Source organism: Prionailurus viverrinus, chromosome C2 (assembly GCF_022837055.1).
Source record: "Prionailurus viverrinus isolate Anna chromosome C2, UM_Priviv_1.0, whole genome shotgun sequence".
NCBI classification, from domain to species: domain Eukaryota; kingdom Metazoa; phylum Chordata; class Mammalia; order Carnivora; family Felidae; genus Prionailurus; species Prionailurus viverrinus.
The window spans coordinates 92023567-92039384 of NC_062569.1; the positions used below are offsets into that span (position 1 = coordinate 92023567).

Consider the following 15818-nt stretch of genomic DNA (forward strand, 5'->3'; position numbering starts at 1 on the left):
GAGAGAGAGAGAAAGAATCCCAAGCAGACTCCACGCTCAGCACAGAGCCTGATGCTGCACTCCAGCTCACAACTGTGAGATCATGACTTGAGCCAATATCCATACTAGGACACTTAACTGGTTGAGCACCCAAGCATCCCATTTTTATTAGTTTCTTCTACGTGGTACTACCAAAGAAAACCTAGAGGAATGAAAATTAGAGAATCTATCCTATCTGATGGGCATTAAAGAGGGCATTTGTTGGGATGAGTACTGGGTGTTATATGTAAGTGATGAATCACTAAATTCTACTCCCCAAACCAACACTATGCTATATGTCAACTAACATGAATTTAAATTAACAAAAAATAAGAATTTTGCAAAAACTACTTTACAAAGGTCAAGAATTTATCAATGTCAAGAAGACTTGGATTTGAAATCCAACTATGTGGTTTATAAGCTACCTAACTTTGGGACAATTACCAAACCTCCACACTCAGTTTCCTCATTAGCAAAATGGCATCAGGAAGAGTTCCTAAACCATAGGTAGTTGTGGGGCTTAAGTGAGCTAAATCTTTTTTTTTTTAAGTTTATTTTTTTATTTTGAGAGAAAGAGAAAGCATGAAAGAGGGAGGGGCAGAAGGAGAGTGAGCCAGTGAGTGAGCAAGCAAGAATCCCAAGCAGGCTCCACACTGTCAACACAGAGCCCGACATGGGGCTCGAACTCTCGAACCATGAGATCATGACCTGAGCTGAAGTCAGATGCTTAACCAACTGAGCTACCCAGGTGCCCCAGTGAGCTAATTCTTTTTTTTTTTTTTTTTATTTTTTTTTTTAAATTTTTTTTTTTTTTTTTCAACGTTTATTTATTTTTGGGACAGAGAGAGACAGAGCATGAATGGGGGAGGGGCAGAGAGAGAGGGAGACACAGAATCGGAAACAGGCTCCAGGCTCTGAGCCATCAGCCCAGAGCCTGACGCGGGGCTCGAACTCACGGACCGCGAGATCGTGACCCGGCTGAAGTCGGACGCTTAACCGACTGCGCCACCCAGGCGCCCCGAGCTAATTCTTATAAAGAACATAGAATAGTACCCTTTACATACAATACTTAATAAATATTAACTACTACCATATAAAAAAAATCTACTCTTTTGAAGAACTTCCAGAAACTGAAGGTACTCTTAAAAGTATAGTATAATAAAAGTTCTATTTTATAGGATGACTCCTAGCTTTTATTCATTTTTACCTGTATGATGAAAGCCAAGTTCATAAAGAAAATAGAGAATCTAAATGCCTCAAACTAAAATCATTACATTCCTGCAAAATTAAGAACTCTGAAGAAATGTAAAACTCCTGCTTGTTTAAAGAAGTTCTTTAATTAAGGGAGGAAAACCCACAAAGTGAATTTGAGAATGTAATTTCTATTACAATTCACAATTGTCCAAGGACTATATGGCCAGCAGAAAAATATATTTGCTCTTGACAGGTGATAATTTTAACTATTCTCTTTCATTTCAGCTGTCTAAAAAGAGTTATAGGATAAAGTTTAAATTCTTTTGCTTTACACATTAAGCCCTTTATTATCTGATTTCTAATACCTGTCCATCTCCCATTGTGTCCCTAGTAGACTCCTTCTGACCTAGCCATAGTGGCTTTATGTAGTTCTTCAAATGTAACAGACTCTTTTGTTGCCTTGTTTTAGCCCATGTATTTTTCTTTTCTCTGCCTAAAACATTCTTCCCTCTTTCCTTTACCTGGGTAACTTCAACTCTCCTTCAAGACGGCATACCCTGGCATCTCCTCTCTCTCTGCTGACTGAATTATTGCTCTTTTGTACTTCTGTAATATTCTATGAATACTTTTATGACAGCCCTTACATTTCTATATTTTGTAATCAGTAATTTCCTGTCTTCCTAACTAAATGGTAATATTTTTTACACACTGACTATGTCTAGTCTTCTGCTGTATTCTTAATAGCTACCTAGCACAGAAGTTACCACATAGAAGGTAAATATATATACATATATGGCCCACTGTCCATCTGTCTCTCTTTCTCATGCACACATACACACACACAAATATTGAGATATATTCTTTTTGGACATATCTCTGGTGTCCTGGGGGCAAGGAGTTACATCTTCCTAAATTATTTCTTTGCTGTTAAAGAAATTTACAATTTGAAGCGTTGAAAGCTTCTTTCTATAATTGTCATTCTTTTGAGAGACATTTCAATTTTTAAATTATTTTTAATTTATTATTATTTATTTTTTATTTGAGAGAGAGAGAGAGAGAGAGAGAGAGAGAGAGAGAGAGAGAGACCATGTCAGTGGGGGAAAAGGGCAGCGGGAGAGAGAGAATCCTAAGCAGGCTTCACACTCAGCACAGACCCTGACACAGGGCTTGATTCCATGATGGGGGAATCATGACCTGAGCCAAATTCAAGAATTAGATGCTCAACTGACTAAGCCAACCAGGCACCCCAACAATTGAGATCATAACACGTGGTGGATGGTAACTCTTAATTGAAGAAGGATATGGGTGATTGAGAAAAGTTTATTAATAAATGTAAAAATCCCTATCTGCTTGCAGTAGAAAAGCAGTGCGGGGGTTGGGGGTGGTGCCTGGGTGGCTCGGCTCAGGTCATGATCTCACAGTTTGTGGGTCTGAGCCCCAGCTGTCTCTGTGCTGACAGCTTGGAGCCTGGAGCCTGCTTCAGATTCTGTGTATGTTTTTCTCTCTCTGCCCCTCTCCTGTGCTCTCTCTCTCTCTCTCAGGAATAAACATTAAAAAATTATAAAAAATAATTTTGACTGATAGAAATAAGAAAAAGATAGAAGACTAGGGGATAGAGAACTTGCTTGCTCTACCTCTAATCATGACAAATAATGTCATAAATGCATATAAGAGAATGTAGATGAACTAGCACAAAACCATTTCCATTAAAAAATTACACAAAGACAAAAATCTCAGTCTGTGCTTTCTCTGTATGTTAAAATAAAATGTTACAGTCTTTGTGATCTCTGAGAATAGGTCAAGTTGGTATAAAAGAAAAAAAGAAACTTAAGCTGAATGCTAAGAAATTTCTAACTCAAAGACTGAGAAAACTAGACCATACAACAAATAATTTGTATATCTGTGTAAACAGTATTTCACAGTGCTACTTGGAAACATCTGGAAATTTTTTTTTTTTTTTTTTTTTTTTTTTTTTTTTTTAAATTTTTTTTTTCAATGTTTATTTATTTTTGGGACAGAGAGAGACAGAGCATGAACGGGGGAGGGGCAGAGAGAGAGGGAGACACAGAATCGGAAACAGGCTCCAGGCTCTGAGCCGTCAGCCCAGAGCCCGACGCGGGGCTCGAACTCACGGACCGCGAGATCGTGACCTGGCTGAAGTCGGACGCTTAACCGACTGCGCCACCCAGGCGCCCCTCTGGAAATTTTTTAAATAGACAAAACTTTGGTTAAAGACCTAGAGTCTTTCTTCTCCAACTCATTCCCCCAAATTATTGATAAAATCACTCTAAAAGCACAAATTCAATCATGTTACTACTCTGCTTAAAAGCCTCTAAAGGCTCTGTAATACCTATGGGATAAAATCTAAATTCTACATTAGAACTTACATTAATTCATTTATTCCGCAAACTTCTTGTTCTTTCTCTATCAGAGCCATTCACATAACATCCCTTCTACCTAGGATAGTCTACTCCCTTTCTGCCTGATGAAATTCTACCTGCCTTTTAAGATTCAGCTCAAATAGCATGTGCTTTGTGAAGCCTTTCAAGATTCTACCAGGCAGAATATTTGATTCTACATATGTGCTTGCACAGAATTTTGTACATGCTCTAATGTATAGCATTAGATATTTGTATGTCTTTCTGCTATAGCAGATTAAGACTAAAAGGCAGGGGATATGTTCTTATTCCTAGTTCAGAGTACAAAATATGGCTTATAATAATTTAATAGGTATATGTTTAGACCTCCAATTGTTTCAAATCATCTGATGTGATAGTTCTTAAAACTTATTAAATGGATCAAAGGTGTTTTTTTTTTAAGTATTTTAAGGGGTGCCTGGGTGGCTCTGTCAGTTAAGCGTCTGACTCTTGATTTTGGCTCAGGTCATGATCTCACTGTCATGAGATGGAGCCCAGTGTCAGGCTCTGTGTTGGGCTCTGTGCTGCGTGTAGAGCCTACTTAAGATTCTCTCTCTTCCTCCCCCTCTACCCCATCCCTACTCGTGCTCACTCTCTAAAAAAAAAAAAATGAATAAAGTATTTTAAGACTATTTTTCCTGAAATAGCTTAAAATAAGTGTTTGGGTTTTTTTTTGTTTTTGTTTTTGTTTTTTTTTTTTGCTTTGGTATATTTGTTAATTACTTTAACTATCACTACATGAATTGTGCAGTTATTTTCATTTAAATTTAGTATAAATACTGCAAAAGGATCCTTTAAGTCCAAACACATGGAAGTACTCACTTCTATATTTGGCAGAGTTATTGTCACCTGTTCACCTTTGCCGACTTCAAGCTCTCCTTCACAAGAAGTGTCAATGGAAGCAGGTTTGAAGTCATCTAAAAATAGAAACACATATGGATTTTTATAAGATGGAGCAATACCTGGGTACCTGGATATCAAAGGGGTGCCTGTGTGGCTTAGTCAATTAAGCATCCGACTTCGGCCCGGGTCATGATCTCATGGTTTGAGTTTGAGCCCTACATCTGGCTCTGTGCTGACAATGCAGAGACTGCTTCGGATTCTGTCCCCCCCTCTCTCTCTGCCCCTCCCCTACTCATGCTTCCCTCCCTCTCTCTCTCTCAAAAATAAATAAATAAATAAACATTTAAAAAAGTGTGAGCATGTTTCAGAGTGATAAATCATTTTTTAATAGCCAGTAATTAAAATGGTTTAGGAGAGTCTTCATACTACAAATAAAATCCAAACCAGTTTGGAGATACCTATATCTATATCTATATATCTAGATATCTAGATAGGTATATCTATACCTATAGATATCTATAGGTATAGGTCTATAGGTCTATATATCTATAGGTATAGATATACCTATCTAGATATCTAGATATATAGATATATAGAGATATAGATATAGATAGGTATATATAACTCTGAGAAAAAAAGAAATAGCTTAACTCTACAACAGTATTCCTCAAACCATGTTCCCTCTGGATCCTGTTTAGACTGCAACCTAGACTAAGATGTTCCACTGCTAAAAACTACATAATGTCAATGTTTTCACAATTTGCTAAAAACTTATATTAGTAGAATGCTTTCAATTTTCAGTCTTTTTCTCCCATAATTTTTCTTAAACCACCTTGGGTGCCTACTATCACTTGCCTGCTGTTCTAGCAGAATACAAAATTAATGAATACGTGGCAAATACACATTCATGGGAAAACTTAAGAAAAAGCAATCACTGAATTTAAAAGTTTGAGTTTTTCATGGATATATTTGCCACTAAAGGATACATAAATGTAATCAAATCTGCAACTTCAGAATACTTAAAATAGCATTTCATTTTGAGTTAAATCATAATTCAAATGATGTTATTAAAATATATTACCCAGAAGAAATTTAGGGTGCTCAGATATTTCACATGCTGAACAAGTTTAAAACCTCTAAGATATGAAAGCCATTTAAAAACAATTCATATCAATACATATTAAGGACTGATAATTCTGATACAGAATTCCTCCAGTTATATACATTTTTCCCAGGTTAACTCTTTATTAAAATATAGCAGACATGCAAACTAGAATGTGAATCATAAGCTTGATGAATTTTCACAAAGTGGCACAAATGTAATCAGCAACCAGATCAAGAAATAGAACATTAGCCTCTGAGAGGCCTCTCCCAATTACCCCTACTCCAAGAGACTGATCTTTATATTAACAGGGAAGTACCCCCAAATGTCTAAATCCAAAGTACTGAACATTTATTAGAATTTAGAGAACTATAATAAGTAGGTCTTGTGAAAGAAGAATCTTCTAGTGCTCATCAAATGATCTGCTGTCTATAAACAAAAGCTGGCCGCTGCTTCTCAATGACAATTATAATGGCTAACATTTATAAGGAACACTTCCTGCCAGGCACCTTGTTAGCACTTCATATTTAATTCTTTAACAACTCTATGAAAAGAAATGAAATCCACTCTTATGTTCCTTAAGCACATATGAGTATAAACAATTCACACTAAGTATTCTTTATAGCATGGTTTATTCTTCATGCTGCTTTAATTCAGAACTGAAAACATGCAATAAGTATCTCTCAAATCTTGATGCTTATTTCCAGATTTTAAGAAACAGATTAAAAATACATAGACAATATGAAAAACATGAAAGAATTTGATTTACAATAGTAGTACCATTGAGGATAAAGATTAGACTGAAAATAAATTGGGAAGTTTGTTAGTAGCAGTAAGGTAATGACAAAGATAAAAAATAATTAAGGTGTTAAGTTTTAGATGCTTGAAAGAAGTTCTAGGGAAATAAGTGTTAGTTAATATCAATTAATGAAAAGACAACAATACTAAAGAAAAAAAATCAGAACTGAGCTTGAGTATCATGGAAATAAAGAAAGTAGAAAGCAGAAGACAGAAATAGCCAAGAGAATAAACAAAGATACAAAACAAAAACAATAACAACAATAACTTATGTGTTAATTACTTTATTTTAAATTTTTTCTTAATTACTTTTATCTCATAGCCTTACAAACATTCTCTAAAGTTGTGAATACTCCTATGTTACAGATACAGCAAATGAGGGTAGAAGAAATCAAGTCCCTTACCCAAGATCATGCAGTTAATATTTGCTAAAGCCAGAATAAGGAACTATCAAATTTAACTAGATGAAAAAGATAAGAGGTTGACCAACAATGAATATCAGTCTTATTGATATCAACATTAATGGAGAAAGAAAACAAGTTCAATTTGAGCTAGTAAATACCATTTGTTATCCTAAAGTGAGAACTTCATTTTATAAGGATGTATACATAATAAATGAAGTAACTTCCACTTAAAGTATTTTAATATAAGTAATTTATCATCATGGCCTATGGGATACCCACAGTAACAGACTTTGTTGGTTTTAAAATGTCCTCAACTTCCTAATTTTAACTATCCTTTAAGGTTTTGCTCATCAGTGTAAATACTCATATAAACATTCCTCAATCTTCATCACTCACATCTAATCACTATGTCTTCTTCCATAATATCTTTCAGAGCCATCTCCTATTCCATCTCCTATTCTTGCTGAAGTCAAACTAGTTTTCAATCAACAGAAAGCTACAGCTTGACCATCTGCTTTTCTCTGTTTTTGCTCTTAGAATGTGAATCCTATTTCAAAGTCCCCTCTTCCCTAAAGTAGTCACTATGTGGGGCCCTTTCTCTACTCTCCAAAATCTCAAGTTTTTTGGTCTTCTTCTATAGCATTTACCTACCACTCATCAAAACCTAACATAAACTTCCTGGTATTATTTACCTGTTTCTGTATATGCCCTACTGGACTGTAATTAAAAAAATTTTTTTTAATGTTTATTTATTTTTGAGAGAGAGAGAGACAAAGTGCGAGTGGGGGAGGTGCAGAGAGAGAGGGAGACACAGAATCCAAAGCAGGCTCCAGGCTCTGAGCTGTCAGCACAGAGCCTGACGCGGGGCTCGAACTCACAGACTGGACTGTGAGATCATGACCTGAGCCAAAGTCAGACGCTTAACCGACTGAGCTGCCCAGGCACCCCAGAACTGTAATTTTGTAAAACATAATGCTTCATACTTTAATTCCTCCTGAGTTATGGCTCCTAGCATAGTGCCTTTAATATAATGGGCACATATGAGATCTTTGTAATTGACCCTGGTTCATATGTTTATCCCTCTCTGAACCAACTCCAAACTTATTTTTAAGTATAAACTTATTTCAGTTAAATTATGTGCAAAAGACTTGTTTTCTAATTGTCTCCTGAGGATCAGATAAATCTGTATTTCAAGACTCTCATTTCTTTAAGGTAGATACTGCCATATTTGTTTTGTACTTTTCACTAGCACATTTCTGTTCTCATAGAGGGCACTCATTACTTAATATTTGAGTCTCCCTCTCTCTCTGCCCCTCCCCCGTTCATGCTCTGTCTGTCTCTGTCCCAAAAAATAAATAAATGTTGAAAAAAAATTAAAAAAAAATATTTGACAATAAAGGAATCTCTACAATAAATAGGTAACAGAAATGACATCCTAGAGTAAAGCCAGGGTCTTTTGATCTCCCATATTTTTCTGACAGTGACAGAGGACAATATTGGGAGACCTGTTGCTTAACTACAGTTAAATAATGCTTTAGAGGAGAAGCCAGAAAGGTAATTCAAGGCAGTGAAGCAGATCAGTGGGGAACCACAGTGACCTAGAGAATGAATAAGCCCAATCTCAAGAAGACAACCACAACTTGGATCCAGCCAACTCCTGTCAAGAGGAATATGGGTTTGGTGAGGCCAGGTTATCTTCTGATTTTTTAAAGAGAAGCTGGTAATCCAGATTTCTGTATAAAAGATCTTGATTTTTACATATTTACAACTAGTTTATGCTAAAACAATAACTGTGTGGGTCAAACAAAGCATCTCTAAAGTCAAACTCAGCCAACAGGCTGTTAATCTATAACCTCTGTTTTAGTGTTTAAAACTGATTATTTTTCTTTGTAACATATCATCACTTTAGATCTTCACAACAATTCTTTGAATTGATTATTCTTACCCACATTTTACTAATGGGAAACTCTGCTAAAGTAATGAAGCCAGTTAAAAATCAAATCAGGAACTCAAGCCACAAACTCTATCCACTCATATAGCCTCTTTGCCTTATTATATATCCACAGTTCTTTTTTTTTTTTAATTTTTTTAACGTTTATTTATTTTTGAGACAGAGACAGAGCATGAATGGGAAGGGTCAGAGAGAGAAGGAGACACAGAATCCGAAGCAGGCTCCAAGCTCCGTGCTGTCAGCACAAAGCCCGACGCGGGGCTCGAACCCACAGACCGCGGGATCATGACCCGAGACGAAGCTGGATGCTCAACTGACTGAACCACCTAGGCACCCCATATGTGTCCAGAGTTCTTAACTTTTGTGTGTGTTGGCAGGGGAGCGGGGGTTGTTAGGAGAGGAGGAATAGTCATAAGTCACTATGGGAATCTGATGAAAATTATAGACCAGCCATAAATCCTCTCTACAGAAAAAATGCATATATGAACATACATATCAAATACTGTATAACTTCAAGAGATTCACAAGTCTCTGAAGCCTTTCTATAGATGTCTACAATATGAGACAACTATAAGAGATAGTAATGTACCCAAAATATCTATAGCTTTATTCAATGATAAGCATGAACTCATAATCAATAAATCTATCAAAACTATTCTGAACCTATTTACATTTCTAATTATTTTACTGTTAGAATTAATAAGTTATACTTTTTATTACTTGTTATATTAATTAGTATTGCCTTTTATTTACTTTCAAACAAGTTTTTTTTAAGAATACAACTTTTGTGTTTCAATGGATTAAGTATAATTCTAGAATTACAGAATTTGTTAAGTAACCTCATGTTTTCTATATGTTTCCAAATATCAAATGTATTTTCTAGGTTGCTATGATTCCAGACTATATAGTTTATTTCTTTCAGTTCTCCTTGGTTTGGAAACCTCACCACCAATTTTACCATTTATTTATTCACTGTGGATATCCTTCTTCTGTGTTATTTTTTTCAGGTTTACAGTACAATTACTTATATTACATATAGAGGAGAGAAACATTTCCTACTCTGTATTAATACTTTTTCAATCAATGTTGATCACTTTTCTGATTATTTTGGCTGTAGTGTCACATAATGTCAATATCTTCAAAAAAGAATCACAATTACTATCATAAATTTACTTCCTCGTATTTGAACTAATTCAACTAACTTGAAAACCCATATCCTTTCCAATATACCACATTTATCAGAGAAAATTAATTGTAAATATAATTTTAATCCAATTTCTCATTAATGTACTTTCTAATGTTTGCTCACACCAAAGCTTAACAACCACTTTTGTGGGAGTGGCTCTACATGAAGGCTCAATCTTCCTCACTGACCATGAGTTTATCAATTACTGTCAAGCAAAAAGTGGTATCATTTACAAACTTAGGAATTTCAATGTTTATTACCTTATCTAGATAGAAATTGTAAAATTAGCACTAGCCCAAATTCAAAATTTATTCTAGTGGGTCCTGTTACTCAAACTCTTCCACCCAGTGAAGTATCTGCTGCTAAACATTGAGCTTATCACTTACAGAACATCCCATGTCTTCCCTACCACATGCCAGACTATCTTTGTGTTAGGTTTTATTGCCAAGCCTTGATAAATGCTTTTTGAAACTCTAAGTAAATGACATTCATTGGCACTCCTCATACACACATGAATATACCCCTTCAAGGATAATGGTAACTATTATTTATTCTCTATGCACCAAAGACTGTGCCAGGTTGTTTATGCAATCTTATTTAATCCTTACCATTTATATATTAGAAAATGAAGGCTGAAAGTTTAGAGAATGTTCCAAAAGGTACATTACTTATTTGGTAGTGGAGGCCAGAATTCACAACCTGTTTTGTTAAAAATATTAGGCAGGCATACAGAGAAAGACAGATACCATATGGTTTCACTCTTATGTGGATCCTGAGAAACTTAACAGAAACCCATGGGGGAGGGGAAGAAAAAAAAAAAGAGGTTAGAGTGGGAGAGAGTCAAAGCATAAGAGACTGTTAAAAACTGAGAACAAACTGAGGGTTGATGGGGGGTGGGAGGGAGGGGAGGGTGGGTGATGGGTATTGAGGAGGGCACCTTTGGGATGAGCACTGGGTGTTGTATGGAAACCAATTTGACAATAAACTTCATATATTAAAAAAATATATTAGACAGGCATAATTACCCCTGTACATAAATGTAGAATATTACTTTCTCCCAGATTACACTGACTTGAGTGTTTGTTATAAATTAGGTCCACTTGCTCTGTATAAAGCTCTGTATAAAAGTAAGATTTCTTGTTCTATAGTTTCCATCCCTTACTCTGAGTCATTAAGAGTGAGGATCATAAGGTAGATGAAACTGTCCTCAAGGCTAATGATTGGTTTTATTCCAATAAATCTAGAAAGATTCTGCCTGCTTCAACAAGAAAAAAAACTAAGGCCAAAAACTTTTCTAATGTCTTCCACAGCACTAAGCGTGTATTCAAATATCTGGGTATATTGTGATGGTTATTCCTATGGTTGTTTTGTCTTTTTTTTTTCCATTCTTATAGCCAGATCAACTGATTCTCTGACTCTAAAGGCACAATTCCAGCATAGTGATAACTTTTATAAATGAAAAACTTTGAAGCACCTGCAGAGAGCCTTTCAAAAGCTGTATTTTATCCTCTTTGTTTGGGATTCATGCCCTTAAAAGAGTATATCCAAATTATGCAAAAATGTGTTCTTAAGCAAATCTTTATAATCTTAAGCCTTATGATTTGAAAAATCACTAAAAGGCTACTTTAAACCTGAGAAAGAAGAGGAGAGAGGAGGTACTATTTGCAAGAAAGGCATGGAGAAACCAGGTTATCAGCTTTATCACACTTTTGGAAAATGGAAGTGAAGGAGAGAAACTGCACAGCTAGCACTAGCTGTCTCACTGTGGGTAACCTTGGACGACAGAGAACCGCAAAGCAGAAAAAAACAAAGGACACTGTTGAAGATCCGTTGACAAATATTTCCCCTGTTTATTCTACCAACTGGATGTTAATTTTGCTTAACAAAACCCTTTCATAAAATGTAAATATATTCTTGGAGAGTTAAACCCATTGATCTTTATACCTTTACCCTGGGTTACTTTAATTAGATCATCTACAACTTAACCAAACTTCTGGAGAATGTTGAGGGTTTTTTTTTTTTAATGTTTATTTTTGAGAGAGAGAGTGCAAGCAGGGGAAGGATGGAGAGAAAGAGGGACAGAAGATCCAAAGCTGGCTCTGTGCTGACAGCAGCAACCCTGAGAGATGGGGTTGAAATCATGAACCCAGAGATGATGACCTGAGCCGAAGTCCAATGCTCAACCAACTGAGCCACCAAGGTGTCTCAAGAAAGTTGAGTTTTAATGGGGTGTTTTGATTGAAACATGGAAAATCTCAGAGCAAAAACCATGAAGATCTCTGGACAGTCTAAGAACACGATGAGTGAGAAAGGTGGAATGATGAGACACTAAAGAAGAACAGGACAGGGGAAAGGAAGTGAAAAAATAGCTACTTTACAATTTTGCCACAGAAAAATAAGAGGTTATGATTCAAAGATCTCAAAGTTTCCTTTCCGCTCTATAATTCTGAGGGTTATTATGCAAAGAATGAAATGTTTTACATACCAAATCATAATATGCTATATTTTCCTTCCTGGAATCTATACCATCCAACTATTAAAGCAAAAGAGATCCTTTTTCTACCTGAACATTACAGAGTGTAATTTACCAGAATTACTTTGAGAGGACAACCAAAAGGAAATCAAAAGGAGAGATCATAGGGAAATAAATACCTTTCTAAAAAAGAAATGCATAACACACCCTCCAAGACTTTGATAATCAGTATTTGATAGCTGAACGAAATCAGGGGTCCAAAAGAGCTACAGATTACTGGAATGGTTTAGAATACCTACCCAGGAACACACTAAACAAGAACTCTCATCAGTCAGCGACAGAAAAAGTGAAGAAGGGAGGGAATATTTCCCTACCAGCCTCAAGGTACTACCTTCACCCTGCATAATTGTTCGGTCCTTTGCATCCTTCCATCTGTCACCTAACTACCTTCCTATCACCTCTGCATTATACACCAGTCACGTCTTCTCCACAGTCACCCCTGCGGATCTCCTCCACAAAGTTTCCCTTTCTGCTTGTTGGTCTCACTTGAATCTCTCTGCCCAGGGTTTACAACCGACACCTGCTCAACTCTGGCTTCTTCCACGAAACCCCTAGGACTCCAGGCAGGACTGCGGTTAGCACCGGTCACCCCATTCTCCAGCAGAGTAAGGAGGTTTGTGGGATCACAATTCCGAGAAGTTTAATGTCTCCACGTCCCCATCCCCAGAGGTCCCCCTTTCTCCCGGGGATCGTCCTCACTCACAGCGTACAGTGTGGAAGGCGCAGCGCGGCTGCTTCTCGAAACTCTCGCCTAACTTGAGAACCCGCTCGCGATGATCGATGCGCGAGGGTCCCGCAGCTCCATTCATCATTATCCCCTGGCTCTGACTTTATCTCCTACCTCCGCCACCTGCGCTCACTGTCATCTGCCACCTCATCCTGAAGCAGCTGCACTTGCTGAGGCCAGGGCAGCCACCAGACTCCGCCCCGCGCCCGACGCGCGCGGCCCCCGAGAAGCCTCTCGCGTGCTGATTGGCTGCGTGGAGAAGGGCGCCCCGCCCCCTAGCTCCGAGGATCCTGGTCCCGCCTTCAGACCCCTTCCCGCGTTGCGACGCAAGCCGCCTCGGAAAGGCTGCGCAGCTGAGGTGCGTGGTGGGAGGTGGGCCCTTCGGAGGAAGAACGCGAAGACTGGGTGAGGTAACCCGCCTGAGGTGGCGACTGGGGAGAGTGAGAGTCCCGGGTGCTGGGAGGCCTGGTGGGGTTCTGGGCCAAGTATCCCGGTGCTTAGGAGTTCCTAACGGGAGTATCTGTGCCTTTTCTGTGGAGATGTCTAGTGGAAACTGAGGCCCGGGGAGGGGCGGAAGCGGGGCACAAGGCCTGGTATTTTGCCCCAAGGCCTGGTAGCGCGGAAGCTGGGTCTAGAATCCGGAGTGAAGGAGCCTGCGACCTCAGACCTTGAACTTGTCCGGAGGCGACGCCGTTACCTCGCCAATCAACTCCTGATTTCTGTTCCAGAGGAAGTTCTCGGGAGTATTAGGATCGAGACGGGATGAAGAGGATGGGGGGGAAAAGATTACAAGTTAGAAATCACGGTGTTTAGGATCAGTTGCAACGAGATTGCATTCGGTAGCCTTCTTTTATTTACTTCCTTCACAGTGATCTTTGGAGGCAGTAAACGGCACGACCAGGAAGACGAAATTCCCAAAAGATCAAGGTCAGAGTTCGTGCTGTGCAACAGGGTAATAGCATTAATAATTGAAAAATACTTGTTGTTTTTTTTTTGTCCTGTCAAAAGTTCATGAGTTTAATGGTAAAGATGAGGGAAGTGTTATATTAGAAGAGAAGCACCCAAGAGAAAGTTTACAGATGGTTGCCATAACGGGTGGTTGTTTTTCAGGGTAAGTGTGTAATCAAACTCTACCCCGTTGCTTAACCTATACTGTAGCCAAATTTGTCAATTTATTGTTCTAGGCAAGTAGGTGAATGTGTTTCTCTAAACCTGTCTGCTTGTGTAAATTCTTTTATAAAGTGTATTCAGACTGTTTGGTGTGGTAATTAAGTGCTTCAGATTCTGGAGCCAGAATTTTTGGGTTTGAACCCTAGCTTCATACTTTACAGTGTGACTTCATGCAAACTAAAGTATACTCATCGTTAAAATTAGGGGTGGGGGGAATGATAGTGCTTATTCCTTAGAGTTGTTAAGAGGGTTAAATGAATTAATACATGAATGGATTTAAAACAATTCACAGCACATAAAGGTCTCCAAATGGTTATCGTTATTGAAGTATAACTCTATTATCTGGCAACATTTTAGAACCATCCTTGGTTTCTGCTTTCTTTTCTAAATCTTGAATTATTCTAGAAAGTAGGAATTTTGTTTACTGGTAAGAAAACTGGTTCAGAGAAGCCCAGTCCTCTGACTCTGTGGTCTGTTTTCTTATCTGTGTCATCTATTTGGCACTTAAAATATTTTATATGATTATTTTACATATACGTATATGTGTGTGTGTATTTTTCTTTCCCAACCGACACATGAACAGGGACTCTGTCCTGTATAAAATCTTTGTGATCTATGCATCTAACATAGTGCTCTACACACATTTGGTGATGATGATAATGTTTCAGTGATCTTTTATTATGTTAGCCAGAGTGCAGCAACAGTGCTTTAAGCCTATTTTACATGAAAAAGATTCCAATTAGAAATCTGAGGTTTCCATAATCCTAATAAAGAGAAAAGCAGAGTCAAGAAATTGACTTTTGGAGTGCCCAAAGTTTGTGCATTCATTCATTCTTTCAACATATGTTTATTAAGTACTTACCAGGTATGGGCAAAGGCACTGTTCTAGTCTCTGGGAATATGGCAGTGAACCAGAGAGATAAGAAGGCAGCCACCAAGGATGGTATGAGCTTTGCTGTCATGAAACTTACCTTCTAGTGTGAATTTTCACCAAACGTATTAAAATGAACCAGGTTGTACGAGTCCAGGAATAAAGAAAAAACCAAAAAAAACTAACCAAACAGGTTAATGAACTAAATAGAGTTGGGAAATACCCCAAGTGACCTTTCACATTGCTTTGTTTAGGTCTACTGATGACATATTACCTTAGGAATTTATAACAGCTGTATGCATTTGTTCTTTTCCACAAATCTATATCCTCATCTAACTTAAAAAATATTGTTATATTTCTGTCTTACACCATTCACAAATAACTTAAATGTGTATTGAATATATAAAGATATAAGTAAATGAAGATCTAACTAAAACAAACCCATAAACGCACCAGAAAAAAGTTGAGACTATATTTTATTTATTTATTTATTTTTAAATTTTTATTTAATTTATTTTTTTAATTTACATCCAAGTTAGCATATAGTGCAACAATGATTTCAGGAGTAGATTCCTTAATGCCCCTTACCCATTTAGCCCGTCCC

At 37.4% G+C, this 15818-nt stretch overlaps 2 protein-coding genes across 11 annotated transcripts in view; one reads left to right on the forward strand and one right to left on the reverse strand.

The window, feature by feature from the left end:
- EAF2 (ELL associated factor 2) overlaps positions 1–13355 on the reverse strand; it is a 36926-nt gene extending 23571 nt beyond the window's left edge. Inside the window, exons 1-2 of the mRNA XM_047874441.1 lie at positions 13150–13355; positions 4452–4546 (exon numbers count right to left, since the gene is read on the reverse strand). Coding sequence (XP_047730397.1) covers positions 4452–4546; positions 13150–13258 — 204 coding nt within the window. The 5' untranslated portion in view covers positions 13259–13355. The remainder of the gene's footprint in view (positions 1–4451; positions 4547–13149) is intronic.
- Positions 13356–13457: 102 nt separating this feature from the next.
- IQCB1 (IQ motif containing B1) overlaps positions 13458–15818 on the forward strand; it is a 65558-nt gene continuing 63197 nt past the window's right edge. For 2 of the 10 annotated variants that reach the window (XM_047874430.1, XM_047874439.1), the window contains exons 1-2: positions 13483–13583; positions 14043–14125. The gene's annotated coding sequence lies outside the window, so the exon portion shown is untranslated. The other 8 variants (XM_047874436.1, XM_047874434.1, XM_047874432.1 and 5 more) reach the window with 8 other exon arrangements.